Source organism: Drosophila montana, unplaced genomic scaffold, assembly GCF_035044405.1.
Source record: "Drosophila montana isolate Dmon_TW-CO22-7 unplaced genomic scaffold, ASM3504440v1 contig_3013_1, whole genome shotgun sequence".
In the NCBI taxonomy this organism is placed as follows: domain Eukaryota; kingdom Metazoa; phylum Arthropoda; class Insecta; order Diptera; family Drosophilidae; genus Drosophila; species Drosophila montana.
In genome coordinates, this window is record NW_026997889.1 from 417,432 (window position 1) to 439,275 (window position 21,844).

At 43.1% G+C, this 21,844-nt stretch overlaps 6 protein-coding genes across 11 annotated transcripts; 4 read left to right on the forward strand and 2 right to left on the reverse strand.

The window, feature by feature from the left end:
* Positions 1 to 205: 205 nt before the first annotated feature.
* Positions 206 to 4,729, forward strand: Sirt1 (Sirtuin 1). Its single transcript, XM_064685131.1, has 3 exons — positions 206 to 985; positions 1,307 to 2,145; positions 2,503 to 4,729. Exons 1-3 carry the CDS (start codon positions 549 to 551, stop codon positions 3,876 to 3,878), a joined length of 2,652 nt encoding a protein of 883 aa, XP_064541201.1. The 5' UTR covers positions 206 to 548; the 3' UTR covers positions 3,879 to 4,729.
* Positions 4,730 to 5,393: 664 nt separating this feature from the next.
* On the reverse strand, positions 5,394 to 13,123 carry Sfmbt (Scm-related gene containing four mbt domains). Of its 6 annotated transcripts, XM_064685126.1 has the most exons (8): positions 12,936 to 13,123; positions 12,281 to 12,531; positions 10,613 to 11,483; positions 8,354 to 9,700; positions 8,041 to 8,290; positions 7,434 to 7,969; positions 7,007 to 7,377; positions 5,394 to 6,690 (listed from the first exon to the last, which is right to left on the reverse strand). In XM_064685126.1, exons 2-8 carry the CDS (start codon positions 12,422 to 12,424, stop codon positions 6,358 to 6,360), a joined length of 3,852 nt encoding a protein of 1,283 aa, XP_064541196.1. In that variant the 5' UTR covers positions 12,425 to 12,531; positions 12,936 to 13,123; the 3' UTR covers positions 5,394 to 6,357. The 6 variants fall into 6 exon arrangements, with proteins under 6 accessions (XP_064541196.1, XP_064541195.1, XP_064541197.1 ...); XM_064685125.1 differs by having other exon boundaries at positions 12,281 to 13,123; XM_064685127.1 differs by having other exon boundaries at positions 7,007 to 7,374; positions 12,281 to 13,121.
* A 213-nt stretch (positions 13,124 to 13,336) lies between these two features.
* LOC135430457 (sorting nexin-29) lies at positions 13,337 to 15,314 on the forward strand. Its single transcript, XM_064685132.1, has one exon. It carries the CDS (start codon positions 13,531 to 13,533, stop codon positions 15,115 to 15,117), a length of 1,587 nt encoding a protein of 528 aa, XP_064541202.1. The 5' UTR covers positions 13,337 to 13,530; the 3' UTR covers positions 15,118 to 15,314.
* Positions 15,315 to 15,657: 343 nt separating this feature from the next.
* Alg7 (Alg7 dolichyl-phosphate N-acetylglucosaminephosphotransferase) lies at positions 15,658 to 20,373 on the forward strand. Its single transcript, XM_064685103.1, has 5 exons — positions 15,658 to 16,002; positions 16,064 to 16,205; positions 16,270 to 16,483; positions 16,537 to 16,771; positions 19,812 to 20,373. Exons 1-5 carry the CDS (start codon positions 15,857 to 15,859, stop codon positions 20,305 to 20,307), a joined length of 1,233 nt encoding a protein of 410 aa, XP_064541173.1. The 5' UTR covers positions 15,658 to 15,856; the 3' UTR covers positions 20,308 to 20,373.
* On the reverse strand, positions 17,051 to 19,251 carry Mgat3 (beta-1,4-mannosyl-glycoprotein 4-beta-N-acetylglucosaminyltransferase). The gene has a single exon (XM_064685101.1). The coding sequence runs from the start codon at positions 18,973 to 18,975 to the stop codon at positions 17,473 to 17,475; it is 1,503 nt and encodes a 500-aa protein (XP_064541171.1). The 5' UTR covers positions 18,976 to 19,251; the 3' UTR covers positions 17,051 to 17,472.
* Rsph1 (Radial spoke head protein 1) lies at positions 20,347 to 21,657 on the forward strand. The gene is made up of 2 exons (XM_064685104.1): positions 20,347 to 20,506; positions 20,580 to 21,657. The coding sequence occupies exons 1-2, from the start codon at positions 20,432 to 20,434 to the stop codon at positions 21,543 to 21,545; spliced, it is 1,041 nt and encodes a 346-aa protein (XP_064541174.1). The 5' UTR covers positions 20,347 to 20,431; the 3' UTR covers positions 21,546 to 21,657.
* The last annotated feature ends 187 nt before the right edge of the window (positions 21,658 to 21,844 follow it).

The window sequence follows — 21,844 nt, forward strand, 5'->3', positions numbered from 1 at the left end:
GTATGATCCCTATATGTAAGGTATTATTCCATTTTTTCCAGCCGTATACCACATTTTTGTTGTGTGACCATATGCTTGTTGGTTGCAAAATACCGACATGAGTCATCAATGCGCGTCTCTGAAGATAACACGTTGGGCGTGGTGAAATTTAATTATTTGTTCCAACGTTTGCTTCGGGCACACTGGGCGGTCTGTACGTCACATCATCGGAAAATTTTCCAGAAATTACGTACAAATTTTACTAAAATAATTAAAAGAAAATTATTTTAAAAAATACACAAATTTTAATTTAAACGTTAGTATCGGAAATAAAAGTGTTTAAATTAAAAAAGTGCATTTATTATCAGCTAAATAACATTTTTACGCAAGCAAAATGGATGCAAAGTAGAGACGTAAAAATTTTGTGTGTGTACCAACGAAAGAGAGGAGAAAACGGAACGCGAGAAAGTAAAAAGAAGAAATCGTAACTACCCGCTGGTAGTGTGCGTGAGTGTGTGGTAAGAAGCAGACAAAACGAAATAGGCGAAAACTGTGTTGCGCCTGGAAAAATGATGGAAAACTACGAGGACATGAATATCCGACTAGGACACATCAACTCGAAAGAGCTTATGGCTGTCCATGAAGTCAAACTACAAAATGGACATGATGAACTTAACAGTTTTGAACGCTCACAGGCGAATTTTGATTTTGGCGCTGAAATTCTGACAACAAACGTTAAGCCAGCAGCAGCAACAACATCATCAGCAGCAACAGTGGCGACGACGCCAGCAACAAGCGAAACGCAACCAAAAGCAAATAGTGAAATCAAAACAAAAACATTGCCTCAAATGGGAGAACAAGAAATTGGCGCCAATCGAAATGCCAAAAATCAAATAAATGACTTGGAGCAAAATGACCAGCAAAGAAAAAGCCTAGACAAGTCCTTCTCCGAGGCTGATGATGATGATGAAGGGGATGAGGATGAAAATGAAGATTACAAATCAAGGTATATACCGTTAAACGAGTTGATGCAAAATATTTTACAGTTATTGGTGACATGCACAAAAACCCCAATAAAAAATAACAAATTTAACTTATTCATACATCTAATACTAATGTTTAACTAGCCAAAACTACATATAATATTTGAGCAAAGAAGTTCGAACTGTATTTGGAAATTTTAGTTAAATAAAAATTAATTTATTTTATTTTATTACTGGTTTCTTTTTTTTAACACAATTGGCATACAGTTTCAGTATATGAGCTGGAAATCTAAATAGACCTTAAAACCATATTTTTTTTAAATAATTATTTATAACTTTTATAGCTGGGCCAACAGCGATGACGACGATGACGATGACTCGTCCAGCTCGGATTGCTCGTCGGTGGGTCGCAGCGATTGGAAGATGCGTTGGCTCCAGCGCGAATTTTACACTGGTCGCGTGCCACGGCAGGTTATTGCCAGTATAATGCCGCACTTTTCCACTGGGCTGGCTACGGACACAGACGACTCGGTGCTGTGGGACTATCTGGCACATCTGCTCAACGAACCAAAGCGTCGCACCAAGCTGAGCAACGTGAACACTTTTGACGATGTCATCGAACTAGTGCACCAGTCGGAGAGGATTATTGTTCTCACTGGAGCTGGTGTGTCTGTATCTTGCGGCATACCTGATTTTCGCTCCACAAACGGCATCTATGCACGGCTAGCGCATGATTTTCCCGATTTGCCCGATCCACAGGCCATGTTCGACATTAACTACTTCAAGCGCGATCCCCGGCCTTTCTATAAATTTGCTCGTGAGATTTATCCAGGCGAATTCAAGCCCTCACCATGCCACCGATTCATCAAGATGCTGGAGACGAAGGGCAAACTGTTGCGCAACTATACGCAGAACATCGATACATTAGAGCGTGTCGCAGGCATACAGCGGGTCATCGAATGCCATGGCTCCTTTTCGACGGCCTCGTGCACCAAATGCAAATACAAGTGCAATGCCGACGCCCTGCGAGCGGATATTTTTGCCCAGCGCATACCCGTCTGCCCCCAGTGCCAGCCGAATGTGGAGCATAGTGTTGATGCCTCTGTCGCTGTTACAGAGGAGCAGCTGAAGCAGCTGGTCGAGAATGGCATCATGAAGCCCGATATTGTCTTCTTTGGTGAAGGTAAGTCCTCACTTTAATATTAACTTACAATTTAAGTTTAATAAGGTATAAAGATTCAGTCTCTGATTAAAATCAATTTCGTGAACGAAGGATATGTTGAGACGCTGCCAACTTGCCTTCGTACAAAATAAATTCTGGCAACGCCACATTCCGACAATCAACTGTTTATGGTTGTAAATGAGACATTTTAAAAAACTGTGACATTTTCCAACACTCAACTTTGTTGCTAACAATTCAGCTCTGATGAGCGTAAAAGGGAATATAAGGGATATACTCTTGCATATCGGCGTCATATAAAATCTTCATCGAATATTTGTAGAATAGGCATAATTCATATATAACTTGCCTCGTTTATAGGATTGCCGGATGAGTACCACACAGTTATGGCCACGGATAAGGACAAATGCGATTTGTTGATTGTGATTGGCTCTTCACTGAAGGTACGCCCCGTCGCACACATTCCCAGCAGCATACCCGCCTCGGTGCCGCAAATATTGATCAATCGCGAGCAGCTGCATCATCTCAAGTTCGATGTTGAACTCTTGGGCGACTCGGATGTTATTATCAACCAAATCTGTCAACGTCTTTCGGGCGCCGGTTCTACCTACGCTGACAATGATTGGAAGCAGCTTTGTTGTGACGATCAAGTGTTGGGTGAATCTAAGGAGCTACTGCCTCCAACAGAGCATCATTATTACCATCATCATCATCACCATCATCGGCATCGGAGCTCGGAGAGTGAGCAACAATCCCAACTGGACACAGACACTCAATCGATAAAGTCAAATGGCTCTGCTGATTATTTGCTCGGCTCCTCGGCAGGCACATGCTCCGACAGTGGCTTCGAGTCTTCCACATTCGCGGCTGTGCACAGCAAGCGCAACCACCAGCAACAGCAGCAGCAGCAACTACAACAAATCTGCAGCAGCAGCAGCAGCATCACCAACCACAGCAACGCAGCCGAATGCGCCGCCATTGAACGTATCAAGACCGACATACTCGTGGAATTGAATGAGACGGCATTGAGCTGCGATCGACTTGTAACTCCAGCTTCAACTAGCACTACGTCCAGTTATCGTCATCTCTCCATTGATTCCTCCAAGGATAGTGGCATTGAGCAATGCGAATTCTCCAATGCCAGTAACATCGAAGCCAATCGTGGCTATGCCAGTAATATAGATCCCAGCATTGCTGCGAATATGGTGGTGGAAACAAAGACAGCAGCACCCAGCTTAACGCCTACGCCGCCGCAGCGGCCGCAGCGTCAGACTACGGCTGAACGTCTGCAGCCCGGAACGTTTTACTACAAACCCAACAGTTGCTCGTATGTGTTTCCAGGCGCTCAGGTGTTCTGGAATAGTGACTGCAGCGATGACGAGGATGATGATGATGGCGCAAGTATGCGCGACGGCGATCTCTTTGGCAACGTTGTGGCCAGCGACGAGGAAGCGTGCGATTTAAATGCGGTGCCCCTGTCACCGCTACTGCCGCCTGCCTTGGAAGCACATATTGTCACCGAAATTACCAATGGCGGCGCCATGGATATACCGGTTGCACTCTCTGCTGCGAGCAGTCCCAGCAACAAACGACGCAGTGCAGCATCCACCGAAGCACAGTCGCCAGCGCCATCATCAAGCATCAATCCGGAAATTGAATCTGATACGCCACCTATTAAAAAGAGGCGGCCCAGCGTAGTGGCTGCCACAGCTGCAGCTGCATTAACAACTGTGTAAATGTTTAGTTAAGTTAATTATTTATTTCCATTGCGACTTTGAAGTCAATTGAATTTGGACTCAAGAGCCTAAACACTATTTAATGTCTAGAGAAGCTCAACACAAACTGTAATTGAGGCTTTTTCCTTTGTCTATTGTTTTCTTTGAACTCTGAAAGCCCAAGTTTTGTAGTTGGTTTTACGCAATCCCTTTTGATATTTTTGCAAATTTAGTACATATATTTATTCAATATGCGAGTGTGTAAAATGTTAGTATTTTTATCTTGTTAAGTTGTTGTTGAGGCCTTTTAGTTAATCCACTGAAAGCTGGAGGGAAATGCACGCAAATTCCAAAACAATTTGCATATCGTTAGCGCATGTTGCTTCAATATTCAAATTAGGCTAAGCTTGAAAGTATAAAAAAGTTATATATATTAAACTTTTTGTAGCATTTAAGATCTGGACAAAAGAACACCCTGTATATAGGCATCTTTGTATATGTAATTTTTTTCTATTTCCTATAATTAAATATTCTGTTTCCTTATTTCTAACTTTCGGTTATGGCAGCTTTATATATAAACATATTTGCATTCACATTTACACTTCAGACACACACACCTACTCATTCTTATACAAACAAACACACACACACACACACACACAGTTATATATTAACTTGCCGTAGAGTGCGAGTTAGAATGTTTAATCAAAAATTTAGCATAATTATCAAACAAATTATAATAGCCACCAAACGTATGTGTAAAAAATGATATACTAAGCACTAGTTGTAATATACCAATCTATAATGTATTAATGTCAAAAAAAAAAAAAAATAATAAATCAATTTATTAAAAGTTGTTGAGCAGCTACAAAGGCATCCATCCGATAATTGGGTTAATATTGGTGTCGAATCGGCAAATATAAATGTGTTTGGGAATTAATAAAAATAGCTGTTGCAATTTGTTTACCAAGTTCTTGTCTGGAACTCGTGAAGGTGAAGCTTTTGGTTCAATCTTTAGTTTGGTTTATGTTCAAAATTCAAATAAAACAATTAGATTTTAAAATTACAATTGCCCGTTGTACTGAAAATATTGAAATCCCTACATATTTTCATATACAATATGCGGGCTAGATTTGACCTCTTCCCAAAACTGGCATCTACCGATATATGGATAAATGCAATAATTGGGGCCAAAGTTATTTATACTTTGGAATTGGGTCTGCCATTTTTTTTCCTAGCCATAAAAATAAATTTCCTGCTCAAATCGGTTCGGCTTGAACCCCATTCGCGGCATTGACCTAATAGCAATAACTTACTAATATTGCAAGCTCGAGTAATAATCATTTTGCATGTTCTTTCATACCAATTCTCCCTTATACATAACTTTTTTATTAAGTCCTCTCTATGCGAATCTCAGATATTCATGCTTTGATTAAAAACTGTTGGCGATCACTTGCAATTCATTCTCAGTATTGTGTACGCTTTTCGAAAGCCAAGGACATTCCAGACGAATAGAATTAAAATAAATCGTTCACATTTTGCAATTTTGAATTCGTTTTTATTAATTACGTGTTTTAGACATTAGCTGATATCTTAAGCATATCTAGATACATAGTATTCTAATTTAAGGTTACCTTCTTCAAAAGTACTCATTTATGGTACATACTTAATTCATGCAATATGCTGGGATTCCACAACATAAAAAAAATGAGCGCTGCAATTTTTATTGGGCCTGTTTGCTTACGGACTAGGAGCAACTAGCTCTGCTCTTAACTGGATGCATGTGCTCACGAGATGCTGCCTGATTTTCTGGATACTGTTTAGTGTACAATTGTTTGCTATCGATTCATGGGGCTGCAATGCGAGAATGAAACACAAGTCCTATGTACACCTTAGTAAACCTAACCGGTACAATATGATTATATACCCAAATGTATATATATATAAATTATATATATATAAGATTTTGTGTGTGTGTGTGTATGTATGTACATATGTATTTATATGCTGTATCTTATGCTTTCGATTTGTTGCTACAATTATAAAAATATGCGTGAAGTTATGATAAAAATGAATTACCCCAATTCACTTTGCTATATAGAAACTCTGACTGATAACATGAGCATACATTAAAGACTACTACGGCGATACGTGTTTATATATGTATATATATATATAGAGTAGATATAAAATAACGCGCTGTGAGACTTGAGTTAGTTATACAAACTGTATATGGATACTTAAATCCATTATAGGCAACGTATGTGTTTCGATTTCAAGTGCTAACAAAATACTTCAATTTATATATATATTGTATATATATATCTATAATAGGATATAATATACATGCTATATATATCATAATATGCACGTGTAGATGCGTGCGTTTTATCGGTGATAACATCTGTTTCAAAAAATTAAATACAACTACGCTTGGCTTTGTTATACTATGTTTAAGTTTAGTTTCTGGCATTGAAATAATGTCCTTCTTGATGCCGCACTATAAGAACTGTGATTTGTTAGTCTTGTGTGATCTGGACTTGCTGGGATTTATTTTGCACTTGAGTTGCGCAATGAGGTCAGAGATTTTGAGCGCAGGTCCCACTTTCATGCCCAGCAACGGCATTATATCATCCTTGGTCAGCTGCAGCAGACGCTTGCCATCGATCTTATTACGGCTGAATGTGTCGCAGTGTGCGGTGCAGTCGTTAACTCGGAGAAACTGGGAGACATCATACACATTCCAGGTGTCCGGCATCAGCTCCAGATGCGCCTCATTCGAGTCGACATCGGCCAAACGTGGAATGTACTTGCTGTTCGTGACCGCAGAGTTCTGTGTGCGTGTAAAAGAAAACAAGAATTGTAGTTCGTATACTTTAATTATTTTAAACTAGTTAGTTTTGGAGGCGTGGCTGGGCTTTGAGCTGGTCGAATGGTTGATGAAGCTATGCAAGTACCAAAATAACAGTGCGTAAACATAAGTTATATACAAATTGCATTCAAATTTTGCTGATTATTTGATGAATATTAATATATATATATATATATATATATATACATTTATATATATGCTTGTAGGTGGGCTAGCGGGCGGGCGGGCGTTTGATTGTTTCTAAAAGCTATACGCACTATTATCCCCAAGTACTCACCGCAATGTAACTAGTGGCTTTGCGACCCATAATTGGTGGCGCAGGAGATTTAGTAGTAGAAGATTTCTTTACCATTGTTTTGCTGCCATTGCCGCCGGCTGCTGCTGCTGGCGTTACCGTGCTGCTGGCAGCAGCAACACCAACTGCTCCAGCAAACTGATCCGAGTTTGTGGTCGACTGTTCGGACATGTGGCTGGTGCTGCAATCACCATCAGCATCATCCTCAGCAAGGCCATCCTCGTCCTCATCCTCCTCAACTTGATTATTCTCATAGAAGGCAGCATTGTGATGCTCCGGCTTCAGTTCCAGCTTAATGCTCAGCTTGGGCAAGTGCGGCGTGGTCTTCAAGGCTATCGTGCGAGGTTTAACTGCTAAATATGTGTCATTCTAAGCAAAGCTAGTTTTTCATGTTATTTTAAAGACCCACCTGTCGTCTGCATGTTATTGTCATGTTGCAATTGTTTGTTGCCGGCAGTGCCAGTTGCGCCGTTGGCTCCCTTTTTAGTCTTGCGTTTCCTTTGCACCTTGGCCTTGGGTGCCGGCTTGGGCTGCTGCTGTTGGGCAACGCGCGGTGGTCCCTCCAGTTTGTGGCCAACAAGCACACACCAACCGACCGGATATATATCCGCCGACTCGCAGTCCAACCATTGATCATACTCGTCCGTCCAGCCATCGAAGTGCACCTTGAGCAGACGGCCAACCACACGCGCCACTGTGGCCACACATACCAGACGCGGGTCCATGAGATCGGCACATTCCAGGCTCATGCCGGTTTCAAAGCCATGATCGGGCACAATACGATGGAATAGATGCTGGCCAGCCGCAACGGCGCCTGTGTCGCGCAAATACCCCTCCCAGGTGAACGTGCGTGCATCGTAGCCGTTTGGCGGCGTCACAGTTATGTTATTAGAGTCACAAAAGCCGGCCGGAAAGATGCACGGCGACTTCTCATGGTAGCAGAACCTGCAGATTCACAAAATTCAATCGTTTCGATTTATTTATTGTATTGGCTTTCAACTCGCGGGCTGGCTCACCAATCTGACCCTGAGGCATCCGGTTGATATGAATCGATGCGTATCATCATATAGCCAAACTTGAGAACAGCCATCACCGTGGCGGGGCAAATGGAGGAGAGGTTAAGCGGATCGACGGCCTCTATTTTCATGCCCTCCATAAAGCCATTTGTTTTGCCATCCAAAAAGTATTCATCGAAGGTGAAGTTCATCTTGAACAGCTCAATTGTGGCATCGTCCTCGTGTACCTCAATCATGGCCTCACGACCCGCTGGAAAAAAAAATATATATCAAATTAGGAATCAGTTGGAATGACAATCAGCCGTGTGCTTACCCAACATGCGCTCCAGATAGTCTTGCGGCGCGGCCAGGTTGTGTCCAACCGTGGTTGCCCAGCCTACAGGATGTATAATGGGCGAATCCTCGTGACACCAGAAGCCATCGTCTGAATCAAAGTAGCGCAAAAACAGGCGTTTACCCACAATTTTGGTTACTGTGGCCAGGCGCACCTGCGATATGCGATCTTTGTCCACGCATTCGAGATTCAGGCCGAGGCGGAAACGTGACTGTAGACTATCATTGATCTTGTTATAGAAATTGGAGGGCAACGTGCGTGCGCCAGACAGACGTCCAACGAGAAAATCCTTCCAATCCTTGTACTTGTGCTCTATGGTACGTGGTGGTATCAATGGCTTGCCGCGCGTTGCACACCAGCCCACCGAATGGACTTCGGCATTGCAGAGATTCACCCAAAAGTCGTGCGTGTCCATGTCAAAGCCCTCGTAACTCATTAACGCCTTGTAACCCTTGATTTCCAGTATGGTAGCCACCCAGAACGATGTGGGCGTCTGACCCGGCTGGATGATTTCAATGTTATCGCAATCGGTGTTCTCCACCTCCACTTTCATGCCCACGCCCAGATTATCCCACACCTCATAGCCGGGCGCGTGAGGAAAGCAGGTAACGGGCGCCGCATAGAAATTATCCTTGCCCAGACGCGGCAGCCAGTCATACGAGTGCGTCGGATCGTACATACGCCGTCGTATGCTAATGATTTTTTCCATTTGTGGGCATGGTGCCGGAAGACGTTCGTATTTGGGAATCTGTGGCAGGTCATCCTGCGGAAATACATCACGAAACAGACGCAGCGCCTTAGGCGTTGGCGCCGCATTCACAAATGTATTGCTGGCGGCAGCGTTGACCTCACTGCCACTGGCTTCAGCCGGGGGCGCTGCAGCATCCCCAACTGCGCCGCCATTTAGTGCCGCAATTGTCTCGTCAGTGGCCATCTGCACATTGTTGGCGGCAGCATCGCCGCCCAGTGACATGGGCTCCCCAAACCCATTCAGCTGCGTTATCTTCGACTGATCTGTGATACGGAAACGATAGTTGGCATTTTTGATATGTGCCGCTTGCAGCGTTAGCTCAATGTCCGATTGCTGCTGCTGTTGTTGCTGCTGCTGCTGTTGCTGCGCATCCGGTGGCGATGCGAGGTTCTCCTCCAATGTGGCTGACGACTCTGACATTTCGAGAGCTGGCGCTGGTGAGCTGATGGCATCCATTTTGCTATTCAGCACCATCGAATAGAGCTCGCCACGGGCACAGGCCATGCTGCAGAAGCGTCGCGATTTCGTGTAGAATGTGTGCTTCACACCGATCGCGCCACAGCGCTCGCAGACAGCTGCAGAACAGATTTAAAAATGTGGCTGGATTAGTCGAAAAGTTTAAGAATTTTCTTGAAAGGGCAATACGAACAATTCTCAATTACAATTACAACAGTGGTCGCTAGGAAATCCGAATGTTTAGCAATTTCATCTAAGATCGTTATTTTTGTGAAATCTATGCCGTTTTATATTATCGTAAATGGTGTTATAACTTTTACTTAATCTTGAGCCTGCGTGGCTTCTGTGTTTGAGTGTCGGAGTAATAAACGGGCAGTCGCTGGTTCAAATCCAGCAACAATTTTTAATTGCTTATGACCTGTGAGCGTGCGTCAAACTAATAAACGGGAAGTCGCTGGTCCAAATTCAGCAACAATTTTTAACTGCCTATGATCTGTGAGAGTCGCTGGTTCAAATCCAACAGAAATTTTCAATTGCCATTGACCTGTAGGTTCTTAAAGTAAGCACGAGTTACAAAGTCCTCTGAAGATCGAACGACTAAGCCATATAGATTTCATAGGAAGTATCAATAGTTGATTTCTTAGCTAAACGTTTATTTTGTTTTTCCAAAAACACAAGAAGGCCTGTGGGACCCTGTAGCCTTTCTGAATAGAGAATAAAAAGACAAACCCTTTACAAATCATTGTAAGTATCAAAGTTTAAATATTCGGCTGGCATTTGGTGACATTTTTCGACAATTCGAATCCGCTCTCGAACCAAGCGACCACAGTAAAACTAGCTTAAATATATATTTACTTAATAAGTATATTGATATAGGAGATTTACAGTTCGGTGCACGGGATTAACTACCTGCCTACAAGCCCAAACCCAAATTCACCCAAAAAAAAATAGAGAAAAGAATAGATTTTTTTTTAGCGCATAAATAATAATTTTAAGAAAATTAAGTAAAGTGAAGGTAGGTGAAAACATACCCATGCCATCTTTCTGTATCGGTATTACCGAGGGATCAATGTTGCCCTTGTAGGCAATCGGTGTTTTTAGCACAAGTCCAGGTCGATTGACTGGCTCAATTTTGCGGGTTTTGCGCTGTGCACGCATCGAGGAGCTAGACCCGGAGCCGCTGTTGCCAGCCTTACAACTGCTGGACGCAATGCTGTACGGACGCATCGCCTTTGCGTTGGCGGCGCCTGCTGCATCCTCGCCAGCAATCAGTATATTGGCGAAGCCATTGCCACTGCCAGACGCAGTCATGCCGGTTAGAGATGTGCCAACTGACGCATTGACCATTTGATGCGTGGTGCCCAGCAGCTTGTGATGCAACAGGCCATCGCCTAGTGGCACGAGCAGATCATGATTGGGCATGCTGGTCATGCACGAGGAGGATGACTGTGATATGTCCTTATCCGAGGAGGTCATAAAATCGGTACCATCATACGAATTGTTATCCTCGTTCATCATGACAAAATCATCAATGTTTATGATCTCCTGCTTGGGCTCAAGATCTGACATGCCGCCACTGGCACCTCCATCATCATAGCCATCGTCCAATTGGCCGTACACCTGCTGATCATCGTCAACTGTCGCGGCGCCGACTCCCATTAGTGCAACGCCAGCATTATTGCCATCATCGCCATCCATAACTTCGGCATAATTTTGAAAGACAGCCGCAGCGGCGGATTGCTGCAGCAGCTGCTGCTGCAGTCCGCCCATGTGAGCAAAGCCGTACAGGTTATTTGTATTTGTGGCGATGAGCGTTGCCGGCTGTACGCCCAAAGCTGCAGCGGCTGCTGCAGCCTGTCCCGTAAAATCCCCCCCAACAATGCTCATCATTGGACTCATATCCTTTTTTGGTGTAGGTGGAGTTGGAGGTGTTGTCATTGTTGTTTGTGTTTAAGTTTGTGTTGAGTTCGGTTCAGTTGTTTTTTATGGGCAGTTGGATACAGTTGACAGTTGAATGGATACGGATACGGATACAACGTAACCAATACATAAATCATAGAAAAGAAAGTAGAAGAAATAAGTAAACGAATTCCAATTGTTAACTAAAGCAGAAACAGATGATACATATATATATAAAGAATGGTTTTATTAACTGTTATTACTCGACTTAGCCTAGGCCTTTTCAAACAATTTCCTTTAAGTTCCACCTGTTGAGGATTTATTTAACTCTTATATATATACAATTCTATTTACTCGAGCAATTTATGGTATTACACGACTTTCCCCGACCCCATAACGTTACCCTTAGTTTCCTCCACTTAATGGAGGGTTTTTTAAGATTAGTGATCTATTTATTTTTTTATTTATGTGAACTACAATCTGGTGATATGTTGGCTTCAGAGATTTATATCAAAAGTTTATGCAAATTTCCAAAAATTGGTGGAAAACTAAGATTCACTATGATAAAAAACCGGGCAATGCAAGCTGTTTTTAAATGCAATAAATTCAAAAAATGAATTGCTTTTTAAAAACTACCTTTAATAGACTAGATTCCTAAATAAGTATGTGAATGTGGCCAATTCTCAGGTATATATTAGCCTACTGAATTTGGGTTTGTTCAGCCTAGAGATTGGCAAGTATCGGGGGGGAACTGAGTTGGATTCCTTAATATTGAGGTGTATAGTTAAAGATAGGCTTACCAAAGTGGGCTGGTGGGTCATGTCCTCCATGACGGATAGACCAACAGTTGAGTGACCGAGCAGAGTTGCAGCATCCTCCAGTGAAATGCGCTCAGAGTTGTATTGGCTGCTCATCCACATCATGCGCAACTCGGCCGGATTCATTGTATATATTGTTGTTGTTGTTGTTTTTAGTTTAGTATATTTGTTGATTATTGTTTACACAAATTGAAGCGTCTTTTGCTGTGGCATTTGTGAAGCGGCGACTTTGGCTGCAATGGAAATACACACAAACACACATATAAACAGACTCCTGCACTTGCTGACCATATGGACCGTCATCGGTGCCTGTTTTCCGATTTTTATTCTTCTTCTGTTTCTGTTTCAGTTCCGCTTTTGTTTGTTTCCTCTTTTTACGCTTTCTACGAAATCGAAGCGCAGCTGCTGCTAAAATGTTCTTCAGATTTCCAATTGCATTAATATAGTCAAAAAATCAGTTGCATACAATTGTTATTGAATTCGGTTTGCTAAAACCGAAATAGTTTTTGCAGTTTTGGTCATTTTTTACGCTTTACACTCGCTCGAAAAGTCAATGAAGCGCACCGTGCGACCAGACGACGAACGAACGAACACAAAAGAAAACTCACAAATCGTCCTCACACATCTGAAAACTTACATTTTTAGCACAACCAATACGCAGTTTTTCGTGTGAATTGTTATTCTCACGTTTGTCGCTGGTTATTTTAAAGCGATTGATAATTTTGTGGCATTTACCCAGTTTTTGGCATTCTTTTACGCGCAAATTTAATGCTAGTTTGGCGATGATTGGTGATGTGCAAACGCAATTTAGCCGATACTTAGCGATGTGCTATTGTCAATCTGTGAATCGCGTGTTCCAGGCAGTGCTGTAAAGTGCTTCAGTTAAGTAACCGAACTCAGTTCATCGATTTATACAAGTTTAGGAAGACAATGGATTCACATTATGAAAACACATCATATTACTTAAGCTTCTGATATTTGAGATATGTTTTGAATTTTTATTCTTAATGTAATTATATCTACAAAAATGTCTTAATTGAATCTTATATTCAAAGAATAAAGGGTTTAGAAAGCTGTTCTAAACAGAAATGGGATTGGTCTAAAAACACAGCTATCGATATACTAGTTTAAAACAATATTAGCCAACACTAGTTAAAAAGAGAATGAAAACGCAAATAAATAAATAGCCAAACAATAACAAGCGAAATATATACATATGTAAATATAGGAAAATGCCCGAAAGTGCATTGCCAGAACAAATTCGCACCACCTTAGGTGGCAGCACTTTCGGACAACGAAGAGAGGATATTTTTCGACGACTGCAGCAAAGTGCGCAACAAACAAGTGAAATTTATAGTGGAAAACGCGAACTAGCCACAGAAAAGGACGATGTTGTGCAGGAGTTATGCGAGGCACTGGAAGAAACTCTTGCATATGGACTACGACAAACGTTGAATGTTTCAATCACGGCTGCTAGCATCTTTCAAAATATGCACGAGATTGTAACAGGTGGCACTGGCGGCAGCAGCAACAACAACGAAACCACATTTTGGGATTTTTGTGAGTCACAGTTGACGCCACACGAAAGACAGCGCTTTGAGGAACTCAAGCAAATCTGGACGAAACACGGACGCGGGCGAGCTTTTATACGCGCCACACTCAACGAGAAGCGGCTGCAGAGTCACGTTCTAACCTGGCTGAGTGACGAGGCGCAGCTTCAGCGCTTCTATACGCCCTGGTCGCTTTTGCTCAACGAGGAGGCGGCCAAGAAATTACCCGAAATACTGGACAGCCTCAAGGATGTACTCTTTGCCCTCAGCGTTGAAAATCCTGAGCTCAATGCGCCGAAACGACTGGCAGTGCCAGGAGCTGGCATTGTGAAAGAGGAGCCCATTATATATGCACCGCAACCTGTCCCAGTGGCCGCGCGCAAACCTGGACGCATGGCGACTGCTGTCAAGCGGCCGATTGTGTGCGCCACATCAACTGAGGATTTATTGGGTGCGCTCAGTCCGCGCGAAATGCTGGAGGTGCAACAACTAACCTCAAAGGATGCCATTGAGCAGGAATTGGTGCCTTCAATGCCAGACATGCCCGTTTGTGCCACGCCCTGTGATCCTATAGAGCCCGAACTGGAATTTTTGAAAACTCCGCTACCCGATGTGTATCCAACTGACCAAGATCAAGTCCATGAACAGGAACACACTACTGATGCGCAGGAACTCTTTGAGGACCGCAGTGATACCTCCTCGCAGTGGAGCAAGTCATCGTCCTCGGCGAACGGGGGCAGCAGCCAACAGACAATGCAGCTGGCAGAGCAGGTGACTCAGTTAAACGAACGTTGCGCCCTGCTGGAAACACGCGTGGCCGAGCTAAAGCTTCAAAATCGACAACTCATTCGTCGTCTCACCAAGCAGTTCAACGAGACCGGGATTGATCCGACATCGTCGTTTTGTTCAAACTTTCTGATTACCATTCCACAAGTGAAGCTCGTTAAGACGCCCCGTTCAGGATCGCATTACGTCTACGAGATGCACATAACCATGCGCCAGCGGCTGGAGCATTGGACGCTCTTTCGTCGGTATAGCGAATTTAACAAACTACACAAATCCTTGTTGCGCACGCATCCCAATATTATTAGCTCCATTGAGTTTCCGCCTAAAAAACATTTTGGCAACATGAATCTCGTCTTTGTCGAAGAGCGTCGACAGCAGTTGCAAATCTATATGTTAAATGTGATGGAGGCATTGCCACAAGTGGAGGCGTGTAAATCCAAAGCGGAATTGCAAAAAGTGTTCCCATTTTTTCGCGAACGATAGCATATGCAGGCGTTGAGCCAAAAAAAACTTTGGACCAAACTGAAAAGTTGAAAGTATTTGTTCTCTAATTAAGTTATGTTTTGTTATATTTATCAAAAATGTTTATTTACATGTATAAACCGGGTGTTCAGTCACTATAAGCTGCATAACAATGATATTATATTAAATAAAAAAGTCGTATATTAATGAAAACAAAATATAGGCTCGTTACCGATCGCATTTAAATTGAGCGATAACTGACATGTTGCTTGTCAGCAAAGTGTTCAATGTAAATCGATAGTTTTGGGATGCATCTTTATGCCCTGTTCGCACTGCTGATGCATGTTAGAACTTGTTGTGTGGTTAGTGAAGTTACTCTTTTGCGTTCCGACCTGTACAATTTTATATAGTGCTGGACAAGTGACTTAGCTGTTTACAAAGACAAAGTCAGTATGGTCTCAAAATGTTGCCGTTTTGCAAACATCGATACTTATTTACGTTGCCTATCGATAGCATTCAAATTGAGCGATAACTACTGGCTGTCCCTCCGATCAGCTGTATTTGTTATTATCTGCTGCCGTCAAATTGCGTGTACTTTTGCGCCCACCACTTGCTTAACATTCGGCATAATGATTTTGTGATAACCCATCACCTTTGCGTGCATTCAAATCCACACTTAAACACAATACCCCGGACTTGTAGCCGGTGCAACTAATTTGCAAACAACTATAATCTAATTAGCGCAACAACGGCCTCTAAAATGTCCACGGCGGCAATTGCAATAAACGGTGCCATATCCGTGGGTGCATATCTAATGACGGTACGCATGATACCCCGCCTTCGTGAGATGTTCATCAAGGCAAATTTGTGCGGCAAGGATCTGTGCAAAAAGGACAAGCCACAGGTGTAAGTGAAGTCATTTACCTATTCATGAATTCCCATTAAATGCTGAGTTTCCATTTTCTAGACCCGAGTCCTATGGTGTCATTATTGGCTGCGTTTTCTTGATCTCAATGTTCCTCTTTATACCCATACCATTTGCGTTCGATGAGGCTGCCGCGATGGACACAGTTACTGGTGGGAAGCCGGTAACTTTTCCGCACAATAAGGTGATTTATGATGATTCATTAATGAGAGGCAAACTAATTATTATATTGTTATCTTTTGTGACAGTTCGTGGAGCTCATTGCCGCATTGTTATCAATATGTTGCATGATTTTTCTTGGCTTTGCCGACGATGTGCTCGATTTGCGCTGGCGGCACAAGCTCCTGCTGCCCACCATAGCGACGCTGCCTCTGCTGATGGTTTACTATGTCAACTACAATTCCACCACGGTCATGATGCCCAACTTTGCGCGCGGCCTCTTTGGCACGTCTGTTAATATTGGTACAAATATGAATACGCCTTTATTCTCGATATAATAACGAATTTGATTATAGGCATGCTCTACTACATTTTCATGGGCAGTCTGGCTGTATTCTGTACCAATGCCATCAACATACTCGCTGGCATCAATGGCCTGGAGGTGGGCCAGTCCCTTATCATTGCCGCTTCAGTATTGCTGTTTAACCTTATCGAACTGAGTCTGGGTCATCAGGAGGAATCACATCAGTTCTCACTGTATTTTATGATACCATTTTTTGCTACCTCTTTGGCTTTGTGGAAATTTAATAGGTAAGTGCAAAACTAGCTGAAATCAGTCTTAACCCGCGAAGATCGTGACTTATTTCATAAACCTAAAAACCTTTTTCCTACTTCATCAAAGAACGCACCTACAAATTTTTTTAATTGAACGTTTATCTACCTTGTTTAAAATTCTGAACAATTGATTTATTACAACAACTTCCAGCATAATTGTTGTTTTAGTTTTCTTCTAAATACAAGATTAATCGCTGGTATTTTCCAGCCTGTCCTTACTTTAAAAACACAAATTCCTAGAAGAAAAAGTTTGGGTTTGGATCAAATTTGTTTATGATTTATTTAATAAATACTGAAATTAGTTTGCCTGTCAACATTTATCAATATATACTCATAAAACAAACGAATCTGTTTGTGTCGAGAACTCGCATACTTAATTTACGTACTTTTAACTAAATTCACAACATCAAATTCCATGAAATTTGAGAATCATTTTAAATTCCTTTCTAGTTTAGTTTCTTATCACAGATGGCGTGTCTGTCGGCGCTCTCTGCCTGCTGAGATACTAAATTTTGAATTGATTTAATGAGAAATCAGAGCGTGATATACGATTAGATTAAAGATGACGATATGTTTAGCTTAAAGTAAAAAGATGTAAGTTCGTTTGATGATTGGGAAAGCAGGCACATATACATATTACGAGTACAGCTAGCCGAATAGGACAATAGATGTTAGTCTTAGTCTTCATCCTCCTGCACATCATCCAGCGTATTCGTATCATACAAATTGACAAGCAATTGTCCAAATTGACTGCTGTACAGCAACGCCGTCTCCGGCGCATAATATTTCTCGCTCTGTTGCCGCAGACGCAGCAACTGCGTGCGTCCATCCAAGAGCATGCCGGCACCCATCAGTTGCTGAATGTAGGCTGCATCAATACGTGAACTACGCGTCTCGTTGGGCATTCGTATAGTTGGGTCGCTGTGGCTGCCAGCTGCTCGGGCTGTCAGCATGTGAACAATCTGTTCGGACGGCATGCAGAGCTCACAGCTCCAGCCGCCATAGTGATTGAGATCGCCCAGCGTGTAGCTCGCTTGACGCTCCAGTCGTTGCGGATCCATTTGGACGCTGTGCATATGCACCAGGGAGCTAATGACACCATCCAGGCGTGTGCGCTGCGGATGTTGCCAGTAGAACCCGTACACATTATGCTTCAGCCTGAAGCGCAACGGCAGCACATCGCTTGCAAAGTATTTGAGAAATTTCAAAGCAGCCGGCGCATAAACAGTTTCCCCATGGCCAAACAATAGCAAATCCTTGGGCTGGATTTGCACACCGCACAGCGTCCACAGCTGGTGATGAAAATAGCTGTAGGCAGTTGCGCCACTGCAGTTGCCATGGCTCTGACTCTCGCATTGATACAGCAGGTAACTGGGAATTGGTAGAGCGTCCAACTGGCGGACGAGCGTGCGCCGTGTCAGTCTGTCTTTGCTGTCCCTCACATAGTAGTAGATGAGAAAACAGTCCACAACCTTGATGAGTGTGCGCAGCTGCAGCTCCAGCAGCTCCATATTAATGTGCTCCCAGGCGCCCAGGTTCAGCATATAGTAAAGACGCTTCAATGTTGTGCTGCTCGCCTCGTGCAGCTTCAGTGGCGCCTCATTGCCGCCACGTCTGCTGGCGCGACTGTGCGTCATCAGTGCACGCCATATAATTTCCGGTTGTCCACAGTCACGTCCATGCCAGCCGCTGGCACACGGACACTGCGGCTGCGACATTAAATAGTCTACGTTGTTTCGTCCTGCCTGCCGGGATTCGTTTAGTGTGCCTTCGCCATAGCACCACAACGTTGACGCTAGCCCCAGATCCATATATGCCGGCATAGAATAGTCTGCGGACCGATTTAATTGATCGGTTTTCAATTGAAAGAAATCCTGCTGATACCGATTAATGTTCTCGCTCTGCGGACAATGCGGCGTCCCGTTTTGGTTCTGTGCTTTTTTTACGTTTCTTGCCTGCCGCACGAAATGCACACGGCCCTGCTCCAGCTCCAATCTGTTGTTGTTGTTGCTGCTGCCTGACTGCAACTGCAGCTGGCTATGATTAGCCTGCAGCAGCCAAATACAGCCAATGAAACACACCTGAACCAGCACCACAGACCACAGGACGAGTTTCTTGGTACTCGCCAGACGGCCGCCGCCGGTTGCAAGTGTCTGGCTCAGACCTGTACTCCTGGCCATTGCGAGTTGTTGTGACTATACACTGTACATGGTTATTTTTTGTTCTTATTTGAGTTTTGCGTTTTTGAGTTTTCTTGCTTTTTCCAACTAACACACCCACTTTTCACATATTGCTGCCCACCCGCACAGCTGACGTTTGCGGTGTTTCTCTTTTTATGCCTGCGCTCTCAGCTGTTCAAATTTGGGCACGAAACAAACGCCATGAAATTTAACATATTTTCGTTATAATTTTGCGTTCTCTCTATGTATACGAATTTACTATTTAAATGATTGTTTATTTTCTACTCCGTTGTGTGTATTCTCTTGTAAGTAGTCGGTTGCCCAGTGTTAAATTGTGACGTCACGTTCGTTCTCGTTATTAACACTGCCGCTGTTGGCCTAGCTCCAACCTCTTTTCTTTAACCATGTACTCTGACGGTCACGTCTGCCATATGTTGGCAAATGTACCGAAGCATGTACTGTGTCTTGTACAAAGTGGTACAATTTTTATAGTAAACTAATTTTTTTTATTCGAGCTTAGCCCCAAAATCGTTCGATCCTTCTAGACTACCATAGTAAACATACCAGTATTATTTTTACTCTTGATATAAATTCAAGCTAGTATATTTTGTAACAAAAATTATCATTTTATTTTTATTTTTAATCAATAAAAACGAAATATAAATACGTTCACATTTAGACTTATTACAGTTGTAAATTTTCATCAAAAATACGATTTTTGTATTTGCCGTTACACATTCAAAATTTCAAGTAGCGACCAATGTTACCCCACATAATAATTGTCGAATTAATTTAAATAATTGTTAATTTTCATATTGTTTTATTTTTGCTTACAGATATCCATCTCAGGTGTTTGTGGGCGATACCTATTGTTATTTTGCCGGCATGTCCTTTGCCGTTGTTGGCATTTTGGGCCATTTTAGCAAAACACTGTTGCTCTTCTTTCTGCCACAGATAATCAACTTTCTGTACTCGACGCCGCAGTTGTTTCACTTTGTGCCCTGTCCGAGGCATCGGCTGCCCAAATACGATGCCAAAACGGATCTGCTGCACATCAGCACCACGGAGTTTCGCATGAAGGAACTGAACAGTTTGGGTCGCCTAATGGTCACAGTGCTGCGCCTATTGCGTCTGATCAGCTGGCAGGAGCTGGCCGATGGACGCGTCATAACCAATAATTTCACGCTTATCAATTTTGTACTGGTCGTCTTTGGGCCGGTACATGAGCGCGTTGCCACCCAAATGCTGATGGGCTTCCAGGTGCTGTGCACGCTGTTGGCTCTATTCATCCGATATCCGCTGGCCAATTTCTTTTATGCCATTGAGACATAGTAAGCGTTTGCTTCGCATGTTTTTAAACGTAGTTTATATGTGAATACAATACAGTTCCCAAACGTAGTTTACGTACGAAAAATTTATTTCATACGACGCGAAGTATATCTAATAAAATTATATTATGAGCGTTTCGGAGGGGTCCGACGAATCGGAGCTTTCATTTCCGGACGAGGAGGACGAGGGACCAAATATTGGCGTAGGTGCACACCGTTTGTCAACTTTCCTGGTTTGTCCTGGTTACATACTCCATTCGCAACTTCCACCCACAGAAATACATAGGTGGACGCAATGCGGCAGGATATCGCCATGGACGCGGCTGGGCCATTCTGCCAAATGGCGATCAGTACGATGGCAATTATCGTAAGGGCCGTCGTCATGGCATCGGTCTTTATGTATTCAAGAATGGCGCTCGTTATTACGGACAATATCGCTGTGGTGTTCGCTGTGGCCGCGGCATATTCATTTATCCCGATGGCTCCGTCTACGAAGGCAACTGGCGCAAGAATCTGAAGCACGGCAAGGGCCGTTACAATTATGCTAGTGGGGATACTTACTCGGGTGATTGGTATAAGGGCCAGCGTCATGGTGTTGGCATCTACAGTTTCAAAACCGACAAGGATAACTGCTGCATGACAATTCGCCTTAAATCCACTTGGCACTCTAATGTACGCATGGGACCCTTCGAGATGTACATTGGCAACGATGACAAGTGCACCATCTTGCATGGTATTTGGGACAATCTCTATCCCACAGGACCTGCCGTTTTCAGTTTTGACAATCGCTATATGCTGCTTGGCTTCTTTTTGCCGGCCGATTATAGATTCAAAACTATTGGATCTTCCGGGGAACTTGCCGAGGACGAATTCAACCAAAATATCGAAGAAGAGGAGGCCGAAATTGAAGAGCCGAAGCCCACATTGTGGTTTGCCCAGGAGATCGCTGTCTATGATTATTCTCTACTGCCTCAGGAGCCGGTACCACTGCCCATCTCCGATTCGGAGCTGTCTGTATGTTCGTTGACCACAGAGCCGAGCGTTCAAAGCCAAGAAAAGATCAGCTTCTATGGCGAGGGCGAGGAAGCCGAAGGCGAGGGCGAGGAGGGTGAAATGGAATGCTTCCCTTGCGAGTGCGACTATGATCTTAGTGAAGTTGAATCTGAAACCGAAGTATGCAAAATCGATGCCAACCCATGTGCCATTGAAGTGCTCAAACAGCCCGAGTGCCCCAACCCGTAGTGTTAGAGAGCTGTTGGCGATCTTTAATTCAATTTGTTCTGTGCGTCTTAAAAATGTTATAAAGGTACTGAGCTCCTAATAAAAAGGACTAAATCCCTTTACGGATATTAAACGTGCTAGAAAAAAAAATGTAAATTATAATATAGTTTGTCACCCAACCCCAAGTATTTTCTTGACCCTGACCAATCTTATAAGCCATATATATTGATCAAAATCAAGAGCAGAGATGACAGCCATATCCAACTGTCTATCTGAATAGACGCTGGATACCTTTAAAATCGAGTATATAGCATACATTT

Excerpts from the sequence above, each read along its gene's own strand:
- Sirt1 (XM_064685131.1), top strand. The coding sequence starts at position 549 with ATGATGGAAAACTACGAGGACATGAATATCCGACTAGGACACATCAAC. Across the intron at positions 986-1,306 it reads AATGAAGATTACAAATCAAG|CTGGGCCAACAGCGATGACG; the intron begins GTATATACCGTT and ends TAACTTTTATAG. Across the intron at positions 2,146-2,502 it reads TATTGTCTTCTTTGGTGAAG|GATTGCCGGATGAGTACCAC; the intron begins GTAAGTCCTCAC and ends CCTCGTTTATAG.
- Sfmbt (XM_064685126.1), bottom strand. The coding sequence starts at position 12,424 with ATGAATCCGGCCGAGTTGCGCATGATGTGGATGAGCAGCCAATACAAC. Across the intron at positions 11,484-12,280 it reads TGACCCACCAGCCCACTTTG|GATATGAGTCCAATGATGAG; the intron begins GTAAGCCTATCT and ends ACACCAAAAAAG. Across the intron at positions 7,970-8,040 it reads GATGCCTCAGGGTCAGATTG|GTTCTGCTACCATGAGAAGT; the intron begins GTGAGCCAGCCC and ends GTGAATCTGCAG.
- LOC135430457 (XM_064685132.1), top strand. The coding sequence starts at position 13,531 with ATGCCCGAAAGTGCATTGCCAGAACAAATTCGCACCACCTTAGGTGGC.
- Alg7 (XM_064685103.1), top strand. The coding sequence starts at position 15,857 with ATGTCCACGGCGGCAATTGCAATAAACGGTGCCATATCCGTGGGTGCA. Across the intron at positions 16,206-16,269 it reads TAACTTTTCCGCACAATAAG|TTCGTGGAGCTCATTGCCGC; the intron begins GTGATTTATGAT and ends CTTTTGTGACAG. Across the intron at positions 16,484-16,536 it reads TGGCACGTCTGTTAATATTG|GCATGCTCTACTACATTTTC; the intron begins GTACAAATATGA and ends ATTTGATTATAG.
- Mgat3 (XM_064685101.1), bottom strand. The coding sequence starts at position 18,975 with ATGGCCAGGAGTACAGGTCTGAGCCAGACACTTGCAACCGGCGGCGGC.
- Rsph1 (XM_064685104.1), top strand. The coding sequence starts at position 20,432 with ATGAGCGTTTCGGAGGGGTCCGACGAATCGGAGCTTTCATTTCCGGAC. Across the intron at positions 20,507-20,579 it reads ACGAGGGACCAAATATTGGC|AAATACATAGGTGGACGCAA; the intron begins GTAGGTGCACAC and ends TTCCACCCACAG.